The following is a 24,636-nucleotide window of genomic DNA, read 5'->3' on the forward strand; positions in this document are numbered from 1 at the left end:
TGCTGTGCTGGTACCCGTGATGGTTCGAGGGCGTTGCGATGCCGCCCCTGACGCATCGTACTGTATGTATGACCCTGATATGCTTTGCCAAGACTACGCCACACCGTCTAACTTGTATAGGAAGGTTTGCTTGGCACCAGGGTTAACACTTTGGGTTCTCGAGTTGCCGTGAGAAATTCTAATCAGGCTAAACTATATTTAGAATGCTTTGGAAGCGGGGAAGCCTCGCCAGTTTGCGTCGCACTATAATATCAACTCTACCATCCCCAGCACTTTCATCGTAGTATGGAGGTGGCGGCATCCATAGTGGGGCTTCTCACTGCAGCCTCTCAGGTTTATATCACCCTGAATGCGTTCCTCTCTTCATGTCGTGATGCGCCAATTATCGCCCAAACTACACGCGATGAGATTCGAGACTTCCGTTACGCCCTTTTGCAGCTCAGAGATTGCGTGTGGCAAAATAAAAACATAACCCCATTAGGAAGAGCGACGACCGACACGAGCCAACTTATACTTACTCTGGCATCCTCTATGACAACACTTGCCCAAGTAGAGAAGACACTTGATCCATTACTGTCGCAGTCTAAAATGGACTACATCCGCCGCATCAGATGGGGTCTCGCAGATAGCGACCTCGCAAAACTTCTTACCCGCATTCAGAGTCATAAACTGACACTGAATCTTCTCCTTACGATATGGTTGAGGTTTGTGATACATTGCGCTTAATTCTACCATACCCACTATCCTGCAATGTAGGCTTACGGAACTAGCCAGTCAGCTGCGCAAGCAGAGGCTTCGAACGACCTCTTAAACGACACTTTAAAAGATCTTCTAGATCCACGATACAGGCGCCCTCCGCAACCTTTGGATCCATCAATAGATAACGTCCTACATGGCGGCTCGTCGGGGGATATTTCCCACACATTAATCCTTGTTAATCAAGGGGCCTCCACTACGGCAGGTGGGGAAACTGCCTCCCTGATGACTGTTAAGAAGCCCTTTAGCGTTATTTCGGGCAAGTCCTTGAGATCCAAACTGCGAAACACCAAACCGTACGCCGGCACCAAAGCTTTTGATAGTTCGGCCCAGTCCGTCCTTACATCTCAAAGAGCAACTCCATGGTCTGAATTCACAATCGGTTCGGATGCATCAGTATTTTCTTTGCCCTTTAGCAGGTTAGACCTTGATACAAAGAGGATTTCTGAGGTAAAAGAAATACATCGGATATCCTTGCCGATCGATGGGATGACGTTTTACAACGACTGGCGATACCCGGGGGGGAATATTCCACCAGAGTTGCCAGAGGTTGGTTTATGTATCCTACTATCGATCTTCGGGCTTAAACCGAAAATTCGAAGAGATGGAATGAACGAATCCAGAGATCTACCGGCCTTCTCGCATTACAATAAGAAATCACCATTGATCGCCCGGGAGTTGAGTAAAAAGCTCTCCCGCTATCCTAGGGTTTCCAGAATATATTCCAGCTTCTTGAGGGACAAGCTAGATTTGGCTATCTCTAATAATGATTTACACCTGGTGGGGCTGCTTTTATCTTGGAGCGCTCAAAAACGCTTTGGCGTTTGGATTGGGACTGAATTGGTGGAGGCATTTAAAAACGCAATCCGCAGAGGAAATAGCCACATCGTTGAGCTATTCTTAGAATGGGGGGCGCATATTGAAGTACAGCAGAAAGAGCCAGAGCACAGTATAATTGACTTGGTACTAGAATCGCGCAGAAACAGGATAATCGAGCTATTTCTTCTCTATGGGCTTGACACCGAGAAGGGCTACGGAAATCCACCATGCACTCCACTACAGGTAGCGGCGATGGGGAGATACAGCGATTCTGTTGGTGTTGCGAGATGCCTTTTGCACTTGGGCGCGGATATTGAAGGGTTCTGTAAAGAGAGGCCTCAGACACCACTGGAGCTGGCCGTGAACAGCGGAAAAGGCGAGATGATCCAGTTTTTGCTTCTCCGGGGGCCAATGCCTCGAAGACGTACGGCAACCCACCGCGCACACCACTACAGGCAGCGGCAATGGGGACATACTCAAATTCCGTTGGCATTGCGCGCTGCCTTTTGGCTCGGGGAGTGAGTATTGAAGGGTGCTGTAAGGAGGAGCGTAGGACACCGCTAGAGCTGGCCGTGGACTGTGAAAACTACGAAATGATCCAGTTTTTGCTTCTCCGAGGGGCCAATGCTGAAAAGGCGTACGGCAAGCTACCATGGACACTACTACAGGCAGCGACAATGGGGAGATACCCAGATTCTGTTGGCATTGCGCACTGCCTTTTGCACCAGGGAGCTGATATTGAAGAGTGCTCAGAACAGGAGCGCAGGACACCCCTTCAAATAGCAGTCGATAACCGTGACCACGAAATGGTCAAACTTCTCGTTGGACTCGGAGCAGATATTGATGCCCGCTACGCTGAGAGTGCACACACTCCGATCGGAAAGGTGATCGGGTACGGGGATCTGGATATGTTCAACACCCTTCTTGGACGCCATGTGGAAATGGAGTACTGCTCTCCTGGGCGTACGTTACTACAGATTATTGTAGAAATGCAACCCCCAAACTCTGTGGGCATGGCGAGGCGGCTTTTAGCCTCAGGTGCCAAGATCGATGGATACACATACGAGGAGCCTAGAACGCCGTTGCAGATAGCGGTAGGAATAGATGATAAGAAAATGGCCCTGTTTCTGATAGCCCACGGAGCAAATATTGAAGGATGCTCTGCGCGCGCTCTAAAGACACCATTGCAGATGGCGGTCGAAAAGCAATCCAAGGAGATGGTGTCGATTCTTTTGAATGGGGGAGCACGCCCGCATGGCTGTACTCCAGGATATCAGTGTCCAATGCACATGGCGGTAGTGGCCGGGTCGGAGGAGCTTGTGGGGTTACTTTCAATTAAAGGGGTCAATCCTTCTGAGGTCTGTTATCAAGATACGACTGATTAGTATGCTGCAACATTTAGACCGTCCCTGGAATATTTAGGTGGTTTTAGATCTCTATATCTACCATGAGCCATCTCTACCTATTTCTCGTAGACATTTGTATATTTGTGTTGTATTTTCCTATAGAGCTTAACCATATAGGTTTACGAGTTTGTTCATATTTATCTACGTCTCTGTTGATCAAATTGCCTGTTGATGCCTATATTCTTTGTTTAGTTCTCGCTTTATTTTTGTTACTGTTATTTTTATTATTTCTATTATCATTACATTGCCCCAATCCCAAGGCTGCGAATATATTAGTGATAAATCATATTCTCGATCCAGAAATCAGTAATCCTATTGATGCACTAATTGATGCAGCATCGACCAATGCGTAACCTATCTCAACGTTCATATCGAGCGAGTCGAGCCTTGCCACAAGGGAGGGCTTGCACAACAGTTCATCATAAAACCCCACAATAAAGCAAACCTGCTTAGGCTCCTATCTCGGTACGTAGAATCGCCCCTGACCCTTCCACCGGAGGTCAGAATGGTTAAACATTCTTCTTCCTCTAAAGAATCCATCTACCCTCGGAACGTTTCGTATTAGCCGGCGTCTGGGAACAGTAGTCACGCAAGTATGCTTACCACCTCAACGCGTATTCCACATGTCCCATTGCGGATACCCAAACCCCGCTGGCCGCGGGCTAGTAACAGTCACGCTTGAATACCGGTCTCCTACCATTTCGCGATATTTCTGGGGAAGGATAAACGTATAATATGAGTTAGGATAATAGATAGTAAGAGTCTAGGCTCAGAGACGTGGGGATCGTCAGGTTCTCCACTGAGTATTGGTTTGAACTAGCTGGCGGATACCTCTCCTGCGGCCAAGCCATCGTTATGAGCCCTAACCCCGCGCCTATCACGAGATGATTATCAGCCAAGCGATCCTATCAGCCCCCTACGGTAAAATAAAGCGATGTTTATTGAAGAGTTTTACCGCTACCTGGGCCCTCACTTGTAGCTTCTTTTTTTTTTTTTTTTTGTTTAATTCATGCCCTGACTTCTAGCAATAGAAATGGCGCAATATTTTGAATCTGATCGAGTAAAGTGTCATTCCATACATTCACTATTAAGGTGAAGTAATTCAGGTTGGCGCTTCAAAACGAAGTATTCTTCGGTCGAGGCCCCCGGGGTGCAAAGCCTACCTACCATGTTCTGAGGCGGATTAGCGGGATAGGTGTTCAAACACATTACAAATAATAATACAAAAACTGCGTTGTGGTAATGGTTACCCATATGTGTTCAGCTTAAGAAAGCAACATGATCCGCCGTAAGACTTGATCGATCTAAGCTTCACCGTGCCGCATGTTATTCGTTCCTCAGATAGGAGACTTCGGTCACCCGCACGTTTATTCAGTTACGTTGTGTAAATCTGCAGCTAGACGCAGCCAATCGCCACGCATCCCCCGCAATGCACAATTGGCGAATGCATTTTACTTGGCAGCCATCACAACTCAGCGCAGCCATAGTTGCCTAGCATCATCTAAATATCGCCCCTGACCGCCACATCCACACCCCTCGTCCTTTCCCCCTCCTCCATAGACCCCGCAGACCCCACAATGTCCGACCCCACTCAGGCCTCGCCTCCCTCGCCTCCCCCGCCAGTATCGTCGCCGTTGGCTTCAATATCACACCCTCTACACCACCATCGGCACCGTCCACAGCGCTCCACAAACTTTAGTCTGCCTCAGCCGAGAGCTCGACTCGCTCTGCAAAGCGCTCAGCGACCTCAATTAGCTCTTCTGGCTATATGACATCACTTCATTACACACCTCCCCGCCGACCAGCTGGCCGAGCTATTGCACTAGCTCAATCATGGCCGACTTTGGTGCCTTCTACAACATCCCCGCTGGACCCAAGGGGAAGTCTGGCTGGCGATGGGCGACAGCGCAGCCTGTGAAAGGGGTATCGCCCGACGCTAAAGAAGGAGGGGAATGGGCAGCTGAAGAATAGCATTGCCGCGTAGTTATAAGCTGGCGATGGACATGACGCTTACTGCGGTGAACCTGTAGGTTTAGTCTTCGGGGGTGCAGAGAAACGTGTGGTGTGGTGTACGCTGACCCTCTGAAAGCGCTATCGCGAGCATCTGTTCCGCAGAGACCGAACAGTCGCGGCCGCTGAGGGACTAGATCGTGGCGTGTAAGAACATGCTCAGCCACAGCTCCTCCGCCCCACTCCCCCAGGAGTCGACTCCCACCGAGACCGCTGTAAGGAACATGCCTAGGTCCCCTCCCATCATCATCACCACCACCATCATCATTCAGCACGCACCCACTTCTCTCACCAGAGCACATCGAGACGCGCGTCATTCGCCAGTACCACCTCCACCCACACCCGCACCACCCCCCCCCCCGCACCGCCACACCCCGCACAATCGCTACAACCCAACCGCACGCACCGCCCGCAGTGTAATTTCATATGACCAGCGCTGCGCCAGCATCGCATCCATGGGACGCGAAGAGTCAGACCAGATCAACGACCGTGAGGACCCAGCAACAATCAACGCCAAGGCACCCAGCCCGACACCCTGGGACTGGGGCTTTTGTAGAATAGTATTTAAGTATATAGCGATGGGGGAGCCATTCGCGGGCGAAACATTCCTGTTGTGTTTGTTATATTGCATCCTGCTTATAATTATCTTCATGTATATATTCCTTTCGTTTATTGGTTGTGCCTGCCCTATGGTACAAAATTTGTGTGGATATGTTTACTCCAAACCCGGTGCGTGCTCAAGTTAATCAAAACGGAAGTCTTTTAAACTTCGCAACTTTTCTAAATTTTTCGGTCATAAAACTTTTTTTAACTTCAACTCTGTACTGTTTATATCATGATAAACAGTACATAGTTTAACTTGAATATGCTTGATTTGGCATCTTTTTGTATTAAGCTTCTAGAGGCTTACCTTAAATCAAACCTATTATTTACACATATTAAACATATCCAACTTGAAACTCTTGATGCTAAACACCCGAGTGTTCAGGTTACATTAATATAATCATGTATACGTATTAGATATAACTTAAATATCTACAGCCACTCTGAAAAAGTGTTCGTGATTCCGATTTCGGAGTGAGACATTTCTCCATATGTAATCGCGGTGGGCCATCAAGAATCCCCAAGAGAAGACATTTCCAGTGACCAATGGCGCCCAAGTTAATGAAGAATAAGATCAATGACCTATCCTCTTTTTATATATAGTCACGAACTATTATATATTTCTCGTTCTTTTGAATCTCAACTTTAATAACATCAGTATTACGGGTGCGCCACACTGCGCACCGACATTTAAACTATATCACGAACACTTTTGCTGATTGGCTGTCAATATGGGTACACATACCGCTATGTAGCTTTTCTGACCCATATAGTGGAGGTGCCTATCTTGATGTTCCGTCTATGGGTTGTGGTATTGCAAATAAATAGCCGTCTACCATATGGGTATGTAGCCCGTCAAAGGAACCTTCACTCAATGGGTGGAGTAAAATATGGCTGGGATAGATTAGTGCCATGGATTTCTTTATAGAGTGAATGTCAAAATGAGTAAAAGCTACACAAATTCGGGTGAATGATATATATAGCAGGATGTTGGGTTCGAAGAATGCTTTATTGAACTTTAGCTAATAAGTTTGCAACCATTGCCTCTCGACCGACCCTTGGCCTATGCGACCTGCAGCATGAGTGGCCTTGACCATTCAGCTGCACCGGTAGATTTTCCGTAATTTGTCGCTTTTTATGTACAAACTAGTTCTCTTATTAAAGTGTTTGACATTGGGTTCGCCGCTCTATAAATCAACCTATATTGTTGCTACCCGGGTATCCCATGTGGTGTATTATCTACTCATCCTCGGTATATACAATTTTTTGGGTAGTCGTATACAATGGTTTTGGTAGCCTGTTCAGAAATGTTTTTTATATAGGTTACCGGTTAGGCGGACGCCAGAGGACCGAAGTTTTCCTGTCCCATAGACGGATATTACCCCTACAGGCCATCCTGTACACTGAATTTACCATGAACAGGTAGCGTCCTACTTTATGGCAGAACATAAAATGTTTTATAGCTCAATGGGATGGGTGTTTAATCTCTTTCGTAAGATCGCCGGTTCGAGCCGCTCTAGAACCTGCCACTCATAGCAACAGTGGGTTGGTTCCAGATTTGGGTTTGGGTTGGTGCAAGCCTCGGTTGGTGTTGGCGCGAGTGCCACATGAGTTGGCGGTGGTGCTGGAGGAACTGTCAAGAATATTTCTTTTACCAAATACCCTGTGCCTCTACTAATGCTAAACACCTGAACGGTTGAATTAAACCTCAAACAAACGATTCAGTGTTTAGGTTAAGCTATGCAGAGGTAATGTTAAACACTCAACGGGTTTTGATAAACCTCAAACAAGCAACACAATGTTTAACTCAAACATTCTGAAGTTTGACTACATCACTCCAAAGCTTGACTACTACCACTCCAAGGCTTATCACCCGCATTCTTTAAGTTATCCTAAGGAACCCTGTTTAAATTAAAATGACGAGTTTTGTACCTAGGGCTGTGATTGTATGGTGTTTTATGAGGGAGTGAAAGGCTTTCAACGAAAAAATGGCCAAGGATTGGGAACTGGTGATATATTTCAACCCCAATATTACAACGGCCTGTGACCATTCGGCGCGCGGATGACTGGTTAGTTATCGACCTCACACTATTTTCTACAGACCGCTCTGCTCGGTACCTGGATGGCCCTGTATGACTAACGACTCCTATATACTGCTGGCAATGTTGGATGTGAAATCGCGGTTGATTAACTGTCTGTTCAGTTGGGCCTGGTTAACAGATATATAGGGGTCTGCCTGCGCTCTCGTAGTACCGAGCTTACTCCCAGATATAGTGATGAGATGGCAATTGTAAAAGAACTAGGGACATATAAAGTTCGATTATCTTGGTATTAACGGAGTGGCTAAATGTATATATGAGAGATAAGGACAGCAAAATGTAGGAATCATAGGACTGCTCAGGCCGGATTAGGCGGAGTGACTGGGGCGCTTTCCGAATGCAAACGATAACCGCCCACGGCACGCCACATCTAATCAGCTTACATATCATCACAGCTCTGGCAGGCGGCAGGCGGCAGCTTAGTCACCCACCGAACACCAACCTGCACACCTCCCGCCCTCTCACGGGGCCTAACCGCACACAGCTGGTTTGCACACGCTGAAAACAGCATCAGGGCTCCTCTCAATCCGGTATCTGCATCTCCTCTCTTGCTACGGGGAGGTGTGTATTCTCTGAGGGCTTCGTCCGAAGGGGTAACCGTTGAGGGACATGCGAAGGGGTGCACAGTCATGGCGTGACCACGCCCGGAAATGGATTAGTCCCGCGGGATGGGATGTAGAGTATGTACCCTATGTATGTAGGGTTACCGTCTCACGCCGGAAAAAGATGGGCTGCACACCCGCTTTGGGGTTGGTTGCCGCGGTCTTGTGGTTGGTTGCCGCGGTCTTGTGGTATGCAGATTTCCGAGGCGTCACAAAGTATCACTCGCGCTTGTTCTCTCCGGGTACCGCGGTGGAAGGACCCATTTGTGCTCTGTGTTCTGTTATTTTTTTAGTTTTTCTTTTTTATTTTTAGTGTTTAGAGATTCGGTGATGCCTTTCCTTCTACACTTAGACAGACTCTCTCGCGTATTCGCCCTTTTTCCGGCGGGGAGTGGCGCATGTTGCGTGGTTTGGTGTGGCACCTACCCTGTGCCACAGCTGCAGCCACACACCTCGCCTCGTCAACACCGCTCACCGTCAACACCAACCGCAGCAGCACCCAAGGGCCAATGACACCCAAACGCCCCGCCCCCTCCTCCACCTCTTCCGACGCCGCCCTAATGCCCCCTGCCCCGCCCTCCACCACATCCTCCAAGCGCCGCCGCCGCACCACGCACGCCCAGCACCACCGCCCCTCCCCCCTCCTCTCCACCAAGCGACAGCCAACTCGCGGCACTCGTCAACAGCGCAGCCACACCCCTGCCGCCGCCCAATGGGCGAACGGGCGGCACTGGGGTAGGGCGGTTTCGTAACCCGTCTCGCACGCGGCGACGTCACCGGCCAGTGGCTGGCAATATACGCCGACACGATCACATCCGCGCTGCGGCGTTCAGCGGAACCGGCGGAGCCCCGCCCCATCATGTTCCTCTTCGCGACACCCACACCTATACAGAGCTCGCCATCGCCGCCGACGCCATCCCGCGCCCCCTCGCGCAACAGCAGCTCCTCCGCCCGCTCCGGCACCCTCCGCGCCTCGGCGCTAACACGGGATACGCCCCGCTGCGTGCTGACGGCAATCACGGAGCCGAGCGTGCTCGACGTTGCGCATGCCACCCCGCCCCTGGCGCGCGGCGCGAAGGCGGATACGTTTTACGGGTTTCTGGGGCTGTTTTTGGGCGGGGAGAGTTAGTGGGTGACGCTGTAGATGGCTGATGGCGCGGAGAGGGACGGCGAGCTAGCGAATCGTCACCCTCGAAGCGCGTTCGCATAGCTATTTTGACACTGGCGCGATCGAGATGGCGCCGGTGCCTTACTCCGGCACATGGAGCGGCGACTACGACGCCAGCATTGTGAGCAGCGTAAGCAATCCCTCTTCCCTTCCACCCTGACTACCCCACTACCACAGCTAACAACCCCCCCCCCCCCCAGTATGACATAACGCTGCACTTCCCGGCCGTACCTCCTCCCTCTCTCCCGCTACACCTACACCTCTAGCACGCCGCTAGAGCTGCGATCGAGCATGTAGGTCGCTCCCGCCGGTGTGGCCGCTGTTGTTGTAGTTGCATATACTGTGGGTGCGTGAGGCGCATCAGGGCGGTGGCAGGGTGGTTGGTGGTGCCGTGGGGGGGGAGGATCTAGGAGGAGGGGGGGAGTGAGCTTGGAGAAGTGGTGGGTGCGTGGTCGGGAACAGGTACTGGGACAGAGGCTGAGCTGGGTAGGGGTAGAAGTAGGGAACGGGGGTACGGACCTGCCTTTGAAGAAGTGCACGTCGGAAATGTTGAAGAGGGGGGTCGGGAAGGAGGGGAGGTGGAAGAGGATGGAGGGAGGCCGGGAAAGGTGGCGGTCGTGATGGGCGAGTGCGGGATGCGGGAGGAGGAGCGGTGGGGGCTGGTGAGGGGGAGGAGGGGGTGGAAGGAGTGGGGAGTACGTATGGCCGGGTTGGACGGGTACGTTTTTAGAAAAGGCGAATTAGAGTGTTAATTAATTTTGGCTTTATTTTCTTTTTTTTATTTCGTTTTTTTTTTCTTTTGGTTTGTTTAGCTCCTGGTTTGGGTTGCGTTCAGGGCACCGTAGGTGGCTATGGGGCTGTGGCGTTGGGCTTTCACGTTTTCTTTTGTTTTGTTTTGGTGGTTTGGGTTTGGGTCCGGGTTTGGTTTGATAGCATGTTCGTAATTACTTCCATGACATTTCCATAATTCAAAAACCCTTGCACAATTTCATAGGTCTTCTACCCTGCCATACCAAGACAGCACAGGCCGGTAGTCATTCTCTCTGTAAACCCCCGGCTTCTATCTGCCACTCCCGCTGCTCATGTCCACTCCGCCTAGCTAGTAGTAAGCAATCCAAACCAAATTAAACCAAACCGTCTTCACAACACCACCTCCGCCCCAACTGATACTCTTCTGTCGCGTGTCTCTATCCAGTGCGGATGAATACTGGCGATTTGACGCCGGAGGTGCGGTAGTAGATGAGGGGAGGGCGGGATATTCATGAGATCTCACGCGGCGAGTGATAGACTGCGATTAAAGTGAGGTCGAGGACCATATTTGAATCATTACATTTGAAGTTGATGCTGAAATTCTTGGGTATTTAAGCGGGGATCGGTTTTGGAAGCACGGTATATAAAGAGGGAAGTTCCCGTCGCTATCGGCGGTCGGAATGTTTTTGTTGCACAAGGCTTTCGTCCGGGGGTAGTGCAGTGGAGGTATTTCAGCAAGATTTTACAGATTAAATTATTTGCTGGTAGAGTTTATCGTTTTCATGCTTCGTGAATGTCCAAGGGACACTTTGCGGTGTAGTGATCGCTCGGTTGTTGTGATTTGAGACGATTATCACTAGGCGATGATCATGATGATGCTTTTATGATGGTGTCTACGATCGCAGGGACGTTTGATCTTGCAGTGAGTAGTGATGCCATGAAGCCTTGTACTACACCTAAAGTTACTGTGAGTGTATCCCGGTATACACATCCGTTGGAGTATCAAGTTCAATCAGTCAAATAGAAATATCACGTCGTCACATTGGGGAAATAAAGAGAACTTCGATCGTCCTTATAGTAAGCTAGTGTATCGTCCGCGTCCATTGCAACTGCCACTACCACTGGTATGAATTGAAGTGGCGAGGACTAGTTCAAAAACTCGCTCCGGACTGGACCAGACCGTTTTCAGAAATATGAATTGGCCTTGACCACGTAACTACAAACTTGAGTCAGAAAGGTCGAATTTATAATTATATATCTGTTTATAGCAAGGCTTTACCTCGATCAGCGCCCTGTACTTATTGGAAGTTCTTATTTCTGACATCAACTTGCGTTTACCACCCTATTCATCAACCCAGATCCCAGACGAAGCCCATTCCCTCCTCCCGTCCACCATCTCCGGGAACCATAGCAATATCAATTAATACTCATAGCAATCCATGTAGACACCATGTAGTCTTGGCTGGGAGCACTCGGTGAACTCATAATAACAAGGGCTCCTAGCTCGGAAGCCCGATTTTAACATACATACGTTTGGCAAACGATATCGAGTGATATGTCATGATGCACCTCCGTCGACCCCGGGTTACCTTTCACCGGTATTCATCGTGTCCTGTAATTATGTGTGCTAAACATTCGCAACGCTATGGTGATGTGAAAAGCCATGTTTAGCGCTCAGAACCTACTCGCGCGGAACCGACTCGCTAGACGAATCGCTCTACCTCCCCCCACCGATCCATGACATAGCAGCATATTAAGGTGCTGGTTGGTGGCCGCAGTTGTACAGTAGCTAATCCTATGAAATTATTGTTTCTGACCCAGTAGAAATTCCCGCTGTACCAGTTCCATGCTCTTTGTACTGCAAACTAGCATAGCATCTGAACAGACTTGTTTGCGCCATATAAACACCTAGATTAGTTAGTCAAGCCGGATTAGGAGAATTTCGATGTCTAGTGTCTATAGCACAGTTCTTCCTCATAGTGCATAAGATTTAGTGGCGAATACTATACCGAGTAACCTTAAAGCAGCAATAGTTTACATCGCCACTCTCAACCTGGCAATAAACTTTGCTATATATATAATACTCACCAGGGTTCTATCGTTAAAAAAAATTATTTTTGGTCACAATTAATAATAATAATATCTCTTGCAAACATTGTATACCCTTTAAATTCTGGGTCCAGCTAGCTTGGCGGGGGGAAAGTGGCCATATCTTGCGGGGTCAACTGGTTTTCGATTTCGATTTCTTGGTGATCTGCATCAAAAAAACCGCCTTGAAACCAAAGACAAATTGATGTCATTTATAACCATAATACGTGCCATCTCTGGTAAAAACATCAATCTACATGAAATACCCGCCTCGAATTGTGTAGGGCTTCGTAGATTCCACACAACTCTTCTCCATCCAATTCCTTCAATAGCTCTGGTGTACACATAGCTCTTGAACCGAGTCTGGTCCTACTTATCTCTATCTATTCACTCAATATTAGAGAGGTGCTTTCCGCTCTCGGTAAACTTCATGTCTCGGCAGACCCCGATGTGATTCGTTGCTTTTTGCGCGAATATGATGATTAATTTGACGGTACAGTACATATGAATGCTAGACGGGGGCGTTTACTAACGTTGCTTCTCGCACAGGTTATCGCATCCTTCTAGGGAGAATCCTAAAACTTGTATCAAGACCTCCGTTTGTGTGGAGCTTGGCAAAATTCAACGTTACACCCACTATGAGCAATTAAATCCGGATTCTCGGTTACTGAAGCGTATCCCATGAACCGTAGCAACGGAGTTGAGGACCCAATCGGGTGATGATATCAACGGCCCTATTCTCCCTCGCACTTTGTCAACCAGCACCACAAGAAAGTTATGTCATTATACTGTATGTATGATGGAGTAGGTAGCAATGATAATAATAATAATAAGAATTCGAAATTAGAGGGGTTCTTGAGTGTATAAATTGAACAGTTGGGGAGGGTGATTTTCCATACAAAATAATTGAACAGCAGCGATATCATTCAATTTGCCCACCATGGCCTCTAGAGCTCTACGCCCCCGTAATCTTAATCTTTCCTACTCGCTAGAGACATCTGAAAAAGACCCAGAAGTACCCGCCTCCAAAGGGAAAAAATATAAGTCTACAAAGATACTCAAAATCCCGGTCACCAGATCTCACTCACCACCCCCATTGGAGAATACACTCCCTAAATCAACCCCCTTCTCACCTATTAGACACTCAAAACCTCCTAGAGTGGCACAGAATCTTCTGCCACGCCGGTTGCAACAGTCAAAAGTTATTGAGCCCAGTACAATTGTCAATCTTTTCCTCACCGATACTTTGATGTCAGAAATTGCATTCAATACCAATTGCTATGCTACAACGAAGGATGCTGGACTAGAGGGACGTGGGTGGAGGCCAGTGTTTTTAGAAGAAATGAAGACATGGTTCGGAATCATTATTTACATGGGAGTTTGCCGTATGCCAGCCGTGGAAGACTACTGGAAAAATAATGGTCTTTATCCGTTGCATCATATTAGAAATTACATGTCTCTTACACGCTTCGAACAAATCCGGAGATATTTCCACGTTGCACATCCCGAGGCACCAAAGGAAACTACATCAGGACGACGTCTTTGGCACTCAAAAGTTGACCCCCTCTTGAATCAATTACGGGCTGCATCACGGAAGTACCGACGCCCACCAACAAAGGTGTCAATTGACGAAGCTATGATACAATGCACCGGTCATTCTAAAGATACGTACAAAATGCCTAGTAAACCGATTGATCAAGGTTATAAGTTCCATTGCTATGCAGCTGCCGGTTATGTTTATGATTTTTTCCCGACATCGAACCATTCTGGCCCTGACCCAATACCGTCCTCTGGGTTTCCCGAGGTGGATGAGATGAGCGCTACTAGCCGATTAGTTTTTCACCTCATGCAACGCAATTGTGAGGAGTATGGCCTGGATCAATCTTTTGATGTTTTTATGGATAATTTCTATACAAATTTACCCCTCTTTTCCGCACTCAGAATACGCCTTGGAGTTGGAGCATGTGGAACGGCCCGCTCCAACTCTAAAGACTTCCCTACCGAACTATCAATACCTAAAAATTCGAAACTACCATATCACTGGAAGACATCACTTGTTGTCAATGGCGTTGCTATCATGCTTTGGATGGATTCAGCGCCTGTACTAGTCATGACTACTATGCATCCTACTACTGGCCGCTCCTCTGAAATATTCACAGATCGAAAAAAACCCGGTCCGAAAAGCACCAATGCGGCAGGTGTAAAAACCTCGAATTTCTGGCCAGCAGAGGGGCAGTGGAAAGCAAATCTTCCAATTCCATTATGCATATATGATTATAATTTCAATATGAATGGTGTTGATATTGCAGACCAACTCCGGTCCTATTATGCTACACATATGATATCAAGAAGAACTTGGTATCCAATTTTCTTCTGGGTATTGGATACAATACTTATTAATTCCTATATCATATACGGAGATCATGCAAGTGCGGAAAAGGACTTATCTCATAAGGAATTTAGGATGCGGGTTGGTTGGGATTTGATATTGAAAGGCGCTGTACAGAAGAGAAAGGAACCGCCAACAACCCAAAAGCAAAACCAGAAAAAGACTCGGCACATAAGCGAACACTCTACTGATGCACCACGTCCCTTTCAGCATGGTGAACACATTCCTGTTCATGTTGATGAGCGGAGAGACTGCGTTCAGTGCAGGTGGTCCAGTAGACTAGAAAAGGACTCAAAGAAAAGGGTTGTTGGTAGAACTAGATATAAATGCTTAACATGTGATGAGCCTCTTTGTCTTAGTAGTGATCGCAATTGTTTTATTACCTTTCATTCCTCTGTAACTATGTAATTCGTTGAATAAAACTCTATATAATTCGAACCCGTGGTTGTGATACGCGCGCGGGCACCCGTTGTAAAGGACCCGATTGGGACCTCAACGAGCTACGGTTTATGGGATACCAATGTACAGTACGATGCCAGTCGTGAGGGTCAGGCGCGGCGTCGCAACGCCGCGCGCGCAACCAGATTTCCACAACCTTTTCACGGCAGGTTGGTACACAAGATATTAAATGTCAAATTATTGTTATTTATCTACTATTTAACAACTATACAAAAATTCAGCTCTCCAAAGGATCAATTGTGGTTGCTGTGCTGGTACCCGTGATTGTTCGGGGGGCGTTGCGACGCTGCGCCTGACCCTCACGGCTGGCATCGTACTGTACAATAATTAACGTTTCTTAACTAACCACTCCGCATTGAAAGCCTAAGGGCAGCTGTGGTTAAGGCTGTGATCTACCTTTAGGCTTGGGCCATCTCTTATAGTTTTCGGGTTTCCAACTCCCTGGGGTGGCGGGCAAGAGTGCCGACTTGTGTGGTGGCGCGGCGGTAGTTTCCATTAAAGCCCTTGTAGGAGGTAGTCGGAATGGTTCAAACCTAGTTCTTTGGATATCAATATATAGAATATTATACCTAGTGGTCTCTGTGTCTCACTCCCTCGAAGGCTTGTCTGATTAGTTAGCGCTTGTAATATGCATCATGGATTATCACTCGGTACAATGGGACAGGGACACGAACATCTATACGTCGTTGAATTAGTGAGAGGGGTTAAAGTAATATGCGATAAAATGATATAATTCAGGATGTAGGAGATGGTCTGGTGAGGACTCAGCAGCGAGCGGCGGAGCCCAGAGATCGATAAGACAGTAGTAAACTCTCAACACATATAACAATAGAGATGTAGATCGATAGCTGAAGATGAAGGATCAGATAGTAATATCATGCACATGCCGTAATATAGAGGGGTGTATAATACAGGATGCCCTCGGACGAGTAGCGAATAGCGAAGAGAAACCCTTTCGTAGGGAAGCTGGCCGGGAGTGTAAAATCGTAGGGTTAGGTTTTCATGCCGCGGGTATTCTGTCTATAGCAGTGACCTTAAAATAGGGTGTGGATGAAGAGAACGTATGATGAAGTATGTTAGTTGCAATTACTACTTGGTGATACGTAGGTGAAGACTTGTGAGAAGGAATAAGTGAGCGGTCAAAATGTCAATGATTAAAAGGCTGTGAAAATATTGCAATACTCAGAGATGTCCACACTATCAGTCATGGAATGATCGTGTTCAGCTATGCCTATAGGTTTAATAACTTACGTTATGCCACACTGTAACCGCGTCTGTGTGGAGGGTACATAGAGTACGCTATTTTCAGCGGTGAATTTACTTGTGACATAAATATGCGCGGGAAATTCCCCCCGAAAAAAGTCTGCAGAAACGAAAGACTCCAACTTTTCCTTCCGAATTCGACTTTGGAAAACTTAATCTCCCTCTTACCAGCTGACCTTCACTTGTGAAAAATTGCCAGCACGAGGTGCGTTTTGCTCATCCAAATCTCAGGGTAAGCCAAATGGTATAAGTAACCGGCTGTCGCCCGCCAACATACACAACCCACCTTCACCAAGACAATCTCCACGCACAACACAAAAGCTTGTGACTTCCCTCCTTCAGCAATACTTTCTGTCAACAACCTTTCCTCACAATATCTTTTTAAAAAATATTTTTTTTCCCTCCTCAATACCCTTTCGAACAAAACTATTTTTTTTCTTTCCCCAAACATGTCCGACACTATCCACGAGCAAACCAGGCAGGAAAAGATGTGCGAATTGGACAGCAAGATTGCGGAGATCTTGGTCCTCAACGACCAATACTGGGCGTCCATCGACAAGATCAGCATCGACTTGCATGAGGATGACAATGAGCTCACCTCGGCTCAGGCAGCCCAGCTGCAGAAAGAACGCAGTTCTCTCTTCAACAAGGTCATGGACCTCAAACCTCTCATCAGGAAATACGATGAGGAGTTGCGTCTTCTTAAGGCGGAGGCTTCGACCCAGCAGTAGGCTTGATTTGCCTCTTCATGAGGTCTCAAACATAACCCTGTTCATATTCTGCCACTGCGAGTGGTGAGTTTTCTTTTCCCTCCACTCATCATGACAGTTCACTCTAACAAATACCCATAGGTTCCAAGTCAAATAATGGGGGAATAAATCGGGTCCTTATGTGTGTGTTAGGTTTTTCAAAGGTAGTTCGTGTCTTGCCTCACTTTAATCACCTCAAATAACTGCTAACTAGTGGCTATAATGTCTTCAAGTTTGGTCAAGGTTATGGTTCGGAATGGAATTTTGTGGGATGGTTGGGCGTCGGGATTAAGGTGGATTTCGGTTTCTTTTGGTTTCAGATTTCCTGTTCGATACTTGTTTCTCAGTATCATATGACGTTTGGCAGCTACCTGTGAAAGTTCAATTATAACGGTTTTTCATCGTCTTTGTTTTTCGTTCGGTCGTGAGGAAAAAAGAAAAAGAAAGAAGGAAAAAAAAAAGAGAAAAAAATAAACAGCTAAACCTCTCCTATTGCGGGTCCGGGTATTACTTCAATTTACATGCTTCCGTAAACCACAACTTGATGCCTTTTTCGCTTACATGTACGCCACCACCGTGAGAAAAGAGATAAAAAAGAACGCTACGTACATGAACTGTCCCCCCCTTCCTCGTATAAAGTAAATTTTAATCCCTCCGAAGTCTTCTCCCATTCAATGGATCGACTATACCGACATTGGGAACAGTACATGTAACGAAGCGTGAGAATGAAGTTTTCCGGGAGTGCCATTTATCTTGATAGCTACGCATTTCCCACCAATCACATATGAACGTATCTCAGGCAGCCAGGAAAGATATCACACTCATGCATTCCCAACTTCCTTGACAATGTTAGAGAAGTCGTTAGATGCTTGGCATATCGACGTTGTGCCAAGACGCCAAGACGCAAGCAGTACAAGGGGACAAAACGACCCGCGCAGAGAATGGAGTTAACACCTAGGCCTTGGCTAGGCGAAGACCTATACTTTAACTCATACTCTGTGTACCAATATCACGCTTTTCTCTGGGAATGAAAGGTTGAAGCACGGAGCCTTGGTGTTGTATTGTTGGCGGGTTTTGGCTAGTTTTATTCATCCTGACTCAAGAGTGGGTACATATAGGAAATAGTGTTCTTTATGGCAGTTGTCAAGGAAAGAAAGCTGATAGCACTCGATGTTGCCGAACTTCCGGCCCCGCATAAGATTGATCAAACGTTAAAAAATGATGACGTTCGGATTGAGATAGCTGTGTCCCACATGGTGATATCAAATCCAATGTTTTCTTAACGAAGGAGCTCGGATGAAGTAATTGGCTATCTATCGAGAAATAGTGTGGGAGAAACCGCGCGTGCTCATACATCATTACTTATTGGCGACTTCAGTTTCGGTGGATCAGAGCTTTTTTTTTTTTTTTTTTTTTTATTTAATTCATTAATTACATGCAGGTAGATCAGAGCTAAATCTGGTTATAAATACTCAAAAGTTATAAGACTCCCTTAAGGTACCGTCATGTGCGATAACCGTAGCTAGTGCTTTATCTATACACCTATATTACCACGGGGCTGTAGGGGGATACCGAAGTAAGTGTATCTCTCATCTCACCCAACGCTTTTAGTTTTATCCCAAACACTGGCTCCTCGCGATGGGCATAAGATAAGATCCGGCGAGATTTCTTCTCCATCGCGAGACTTTGAACAAGGGGAGAGAAAATAACGCTAAATATACCAAGCCTCGAGAATATTTTATAAAAGTCTTAGGACTTCTTTTCTAATGATAACTTATTTATTTTCAAGCCTTAAACCACAATCCTCACTCAAACTCATCATTAAGACCCTAACCTTCACTAAACCCGTCCCAGCGCACCTTTGAAAGACTACCCTTATCCATCAGCAAAGGACAATCAAAGGGAGATTATATTCTGTTTTAGTTTTGTTTTGTTTGGGGCTGTGCCCATCTCTACCAGCGAGAACGGAGGTGTGACACTCGATCATCAACCCTATCCCATGAAGCATATACATGTCCTGGTCAAGGTCTTGTTCTCAGAGAGAGTTCATTTCGTAGTTCGATCACTTTAGATTTGGCGAGGAAAGAGGTTGTCAAAAGGTATTTACACAGCAAAAATATGCCTGAACATCGTCACTGGACATATTTCATAAAGGCAAACGCCAAGAATCCCGACCCTATGCATAGGACAGTTTAATTCTTGAAGTTTGCGATATATACAACTACATTCGACTTAGAATGTCTAATGGAGGTGTCAAATTCGGTTTAGTAATTGCTCTGTTAGGTGGTGGTAGATATAGGTTTTTTGAAACAGAGTTGTAGTTTACTTGGCCTGATTGTTAAGTTGATTTTGGTAGTAGGGTTTGGGATTTATGTCTACAACAGCGAAAAGTAGCTTACGTTTCAAAAACTCTGCTCTAATGCCTTAACGAAGCCACAAACTCGGCTGTCCGAACCCAGACCTCTTTGACAGAGTGGAGTTTCGAAGAAAATGAAACTGAGTTATGAGTCTTCCATATTACAAATCTAACTCCTATATATACCTCCGTTCAGACAGGTAGCAAAATGGGCACGAGATCACCGTAGCCTAATATTTATAGTGTAAGAAGTCGAGCACTACATTATCCAATATGTTAAAGGTCACGCCTTTGGATGGTAGTGGGTGGTAACAGAAGTCTGACGATATCATGTCCAAGTAAATAGGTTCCAGAGCTCCTTACAAACTAATCTGCAATTACAATACATGTGGATTCTCCCAGCAGTTATCTTCCCCTTCCTTCTTTCTGGTACCGGCCACTACATTTTAGCGCCGACCACCCCTAGTCAAGCGCATGCCCTTACTTCCGACACCAGACCTTCTACCACTCATGTGACCGCTTATTTCACCAATTCCCCTTCAGTTTATACTAACTACAATTCTAAGCCCCACTAAAAAACCTACCATTCTTACAGACGAGAATAAACTCAATTCCCATGACTTCCCATTATATCCAACGGTCAATTCCCATGACTTCCCATTATATCCTACGGCCAATAGCCCGTATTCAAATTTCATCTTCACAATCAAGATTTGTATCTATAGATGGGGCCAAAAACTTTCCCACGCCACAGTCCGATAGGCGTCTGCCGGAAGGTGTCTCGAACTTACGAATGGCTCCATCATTATGTAGAGTCTACACAAGAAGATAAAGAAACTAATTAAGTTACCGGTGAGTTTGTTTAATCTGTCCACTGTCCTTTCCTCCACTCTGTTGATGTACGGGAGTTTAAAGAAAAATGCGTGAAGAAGTGGTATGAACGGCAAACAAATCAATGCCAAGCAGACACCACGCCACAGGAGCATCTCAATGACTGTGGGAAAATAGAAATTCCATGCTGCACAATGGATAGCACCGTATGCACAAAGCAGCATCATGTTTCCCGTTGCCTGGTCGTCAACATAGGCACTAACTTCGCTTAAGAGAGTAGGGATACCCTGGCTGTATGTCTCTTCCCAAAAACATCTTTTAGACTGGGGCCTCCCACCTATCGTACCCTCGCGGAACTTTAACGATTCTTTTCTAATCGCATGAGCCTTGCGAACGAGTAGATCGAGTGTGCGACCGTCGACTTTGCCGGTGTCCCAGGCGGTTCGCGAGCACGGATAATAGACGCTTCGAATACAAAGGAGATTCGGTTGCATCAAGAACTCATTTTCATAGATGGTGACTGAGCCATCGTGGTTGAGACCCGTTTGTCTTTCATGGTTTTGTCTGGCCCGTGAAATGAAAATAACCGAGGTTGGCCTGCTGGGTAATGGTATGAAGAGTCGCCTAGAGAAAGAGTCGTCGGAAATACCCCACCTTCCTCCATCAACATCAGAGAGAGCTTCATTCCACCGATCCTGGCACTGGCATACACAGCATCACCTCATCAAAAGGCCAACAACCCATCCGTGTTTCTCTCAGAAATTGGGGTGGCTGTAGTTATGCCTTGAGTCTTGTACCACCAAAAGCCGTATACGATAGCCATGCAGATCACCTGAATCATGAAACCACCGAACACGCCATCCTCTCATGCCGAGCAAAAGCAGCCCAGCGCTCCCAACTCCTCCCAGGAATTAGCACCCTTGAAGAGATCTGGAGCAACCACACCAACACACTCGCTCTAGGAGCCTTCATCACCGCCACCAAAACGAACTTCCCTAGGAAGGAACACATCTCCCCCCTCCTGTCCGGATCTGAGACGTCAAGCTCCCTCAGCTCCCCCCCCTCCTCCACCTAGCCAACCCTCCTCCACCTAGCCAATGCAAACCACCACCACAACACGGAACTCCACACCCACAAGACCCTTAAAGGGCAACAGGTTATTTAAAACCAGCAGGAAGGATTTCTTATGTCGGATATGGACCGCCAAAGATTGCTGTTCTCCTTGCCGTCAGCCAGTCAGTATGTTAGCGCAGTAACCCTTTCTTTATATTTCCTTTGTTCCTCTGGGGTCGTGATATTTGTTTTTCAAGCCAGGGAGAGGTATTTTCATGCCATAGTCTATGACTGCATGCAGAGTTTTGTACCTAGAATCAATTAAAACTACATGATTTAAAAAAAAAAAAAAAAAAAAAAATCACCTGAATCATGACATGACGCTCTAGAACAGCCATGGAGAAGGCGCATGAGGCACTGAACAAACACAAAGAGAGCTTGAGATAAAGCAAGAAACTTGGATGTTGCATCTTTCTTCACTTTATCCCGAATTATTCGTGTATCGATTGATAGGGCCGCTCGTGATCTGCTCTCCCACAATCTGATAAACTGGTCCTTGGACACCTTTGGGGGATAGTTCCCAAGATGGTCGGCGGGACCCTGTGCAAGACCATTCATAAGAATAAAAAAGCATTTTTCGATGTCAATCTTTTTCTTCGATATGGCGCTGTCAATGAGATCGCCGCTAGCGTATATGTCGCTACGGAGCTTCTTCGCCTCAACCCACTCTAAAATAGCCGACATGATTAAGAACTCTAGGGCCAGAAGCATCAAGGCCATCATAAACACACGAGCAATGAGTATACAGCCGCTTCAATAGTTAATAGCAATCGACATGTGAATGACGCTCCATACACATAGAATCAATGTGACTGTGCAGTTGAATAGCAGTCCCCATGTGCCCCTTCCTTTTAGCTCCGCCATCCAGGAGACGTAAGGCTCAGTAACATTGGATCCGGTGGTCGCTGCGGCCGTAGCACAATAAAGCTGAATGAATAGGACCAGGGGCAACATCGGATGGAGATTTCTCAGCTACGTAATAAACCTTTATAGACTTGTCAAACCACGAATAAGCAAGTGATCGGTTTTGAATTGTGATGACTGTATATACCGTTGTATCGCAATTGTAAAGGTACTAGTATGTATATGGGGATGGACGAGTGGCGGAATACTAGCAGTAGTCCGACTCGATCATTGAGTAGAGGATAGCTGGCCAAGGATTAGATCGTCTCTAGTAGGTGTGAGTACCAGCTCAACTTTATATTCATCACTGCAAGTGCAATATTAAAGTGTATTTAATGTTCGGCTTGATCCTTCCGGCGGGTATCACTAAATCTGAGATAACGGTGTAGCCATTTACATCTTAATGTAGGTACTGCATTGAATATGTGTGGGTATTCAAGATGTGCGGGCCTTCGATAAGTGCAAAATTATATGTATTTATGGCTTTACATTCTCCAATAACGACTCTAGCAGGTACTTTGTATCCTCAGTTTCGACACCCTTAAAGCACCGCCCGCCAAATGGAACTATTGTAGAGTACATAGCAGCCACTATGTATGTAATGCACTCCGCCCCCTGTCCACCTCACCATCGCATTCCCCAATACTTTCGACCCTCAAATCAGAGCTCTTTGGGTACGTAATGAAGGCTCATAATGAAGATCCGACCACAAGGCTTAGCACTTCTACACTTTGTCTGACCTATCACTACTGTGGTTTCCGGCTGATGAGCCTTATAGGGTAGACGGGCCGGCTCCCTCACACGCCTCACCCCCACAACCAGGTCGCGACACATTGAACTTAATGAATCAAGAGATTTTATGGAGCCAGAACACATACCGAATCATCTCGTCGACCCGGGGCGCAGCAAAGGCCCTCAATGCGAAGTGATTGGCGCCAAGAGTCGCTAGGTAGGACAAATGCGTTGTTCAGGAATAACTACAGCCTTCTTAACTATCGATAAAAATATGGTGCGCACACTCTTAAAGGTGATATGGTGGCATACGGAAGTGGAACAATTGTGGCCGCAATAGGGCCTCATGGGCCAATAAGAGGGCCCATTTCTAGCAATTCTGCTGCATTACTGCCACGGACCAGTCAGGTTTGCTTTTCTGGGGTAAAAATGGGTATCCCTTAGACCGTCACGGGTCCCTTTTGGGACCCAAAACCACGTCCCTTTACCTTGAGCTCAGTGTATCTTCACAACCAATCCCCTCCTTATTCTTATTATTTGATAGTTAAAAGCTTCAAGGGGTCTCCTTAAAAAGTAGGAAAGATTAGAAAAATTATCTATCGTGTAGGATGTTACTTTACCGAAGCCATTATTTATGCCAAGCCCCATTTTTGGCTGTCACGATGACATGTTCCTAGGAACATATAGATTGTGGAATCAAAACTCAGCCGCATAAATGGTCACTCGCCAACATTCTTTTGAGGGTTATCCACTACACAATCATTACACACATCAGCAAAAAATCTTTTTGCTCCGTGGGCTCCATGGAGGCGACGGAGCCCACAGAGCACACGGAGGAATTTTGTCTCCATGGAGCGACCCTATTTGTTTCTCCTCCGCGAGCTAAATATGAAATATATTTTTCCCCCATGCGCTCAGCGAGCAAAATTTGTCTCCGCGAGTTAAAGCAGGTCACGCTTGTGACCTCGCCACGCCACTAAGCTAGCCTCGAATTCCTATGTATGCCGTGAATCGTCATTTATTACTATATATACTATCTACCCTAATATAAATATATCGCGCCTATCTCCGCGCCTACCTCCGCGCTGCTACCTGCCTGCCTCCACGCCCGACTGCCTCCCACCTACCTGCCTGCCTCCACGCCCTACTGCCTGCCCACCTACCTGCCTGCCTCCGCGCCTGACTGCCTGCCTGCCTCCATGCCTACCTTTGCGCGCTGCTGCCTGCCTGCCCGACTACCTGCTTACCCGACTACCTGCCTACCCGACTGCCTACCTGCCTACCTACCTTTGGTCGATTTAGTCGTTGATTTGGTGTCGAATTAGGTATGGATTTGGGCGTCAAATTGAGCATCACTTTAGGCGTTAATTCAGCATCAATTTGGGCGTCAATTCGGCGTCGATCTGGGCGTTAATTGGGAGTCTGTAGCGGTGTCAGTACAGGCGTCAAAATGCAGAGGTAGGTAAATACGTAACCAGGCATCGATGCAGGCAGGAGGTAGGTGCCGACGCAGGCGTCGAGGCAGGTAGGAGGTAGGTGT

The 24,636-nt window shown here is 46.9% G+C and overlaps 4 protein-coding genes across 4 annotated transcripts; all 4 read left to right on the forward strand.

Annotated features, from left to right (window-relative positions):
- Positions 1 to 285: 285 nt before the first annotated feature.
- LAJ45_10162 (uncharacterized protein) lies at positions 286 to 2,097 on the forward strand (the record flags this gene model as incomplete). Its single annotated transcript, XM_046119691.1, has 2 exons — positions 286 to 704; positions 771 to 2,097. 2 exons carry the CDS (start codon positions 286 to 288, stop codon positions 2,095 to 2,097), a joined length of 1,746 nt encoding a protein of 581 aa, XP_045967141.1.
- Positions 2,098 to 2,168: 71 nt separating this feature from the next.
- Positions 2,169 to 2,960, forward strand: LAJ45_10163 (uncharacterized protein; the record flags this gene model as incomplete). The annotated part of the gene is made up of 1 exon (XM_046119692.1): positions 2,169 to 2,960. One exon carries the CDS (start codon positions 2,169 to 2,171, stop codon positions 2,958 to 2,960), a length of 792 nt encoding a protein of 263 aa, XP_045967142.1.
- Positions 2,961 to 8,693: 5,733 nt separating this feature from the next.
- LAJ45_10164 (uncharacterized protein) lies at positions 8,694 to 9,729 on the forward strand (the record flags this gene model as incomplete). Its single annotated transcript, XM_046119693.1, has 4 exons — positions 8,694 to 9,030; positions 9,129 to 9,423; positions 9,506 to 9,593; positions 9,664 to 9,729. The coding sequence occupies 4 exons, from the start codon at positions 8,694 to 8,696 to the stop codon at positions 9,727 to 9,729; spliced, it is 786 nt and encodes a 261-aa protein (XP_045967143.1).
- A 7,132-nt stretch (positions 9,730 to 16,861) lies between these two features.
- On the forward strand, positions 16,862 to 17,143 carry LAJ45_10165 (uncharacterized protein; the record flags this gene model as incomplete). The annotated part of the gene is made up of 1 exon (XM_046119694.1): positions 16,862 to 17,143. One exon carries the CDS (start codon positions 16,862 to 16,864, stop codon positions 17,141 to 17,143), a length of 282 nt encoding a protein of 93 aa, XP_045967144.1.
- Positions 17,144 to 24,636: the final 7,493 nt, after the last annotated feature.

Source organism: Morchella importuna (assembly GCF_003444635.1).
Source record: "Morchella importuna strain M04M26 chromosome Unknown Morimp01GS042, whole genome shotgun sequence".
NCBI classification, from domain to species: domain Eukaryota; kingdom Fungi; phylum Ascomycota; class Pezizomycetes; order Pezizales; family Morchellaceae; genus Morchella; species Morchella importuna.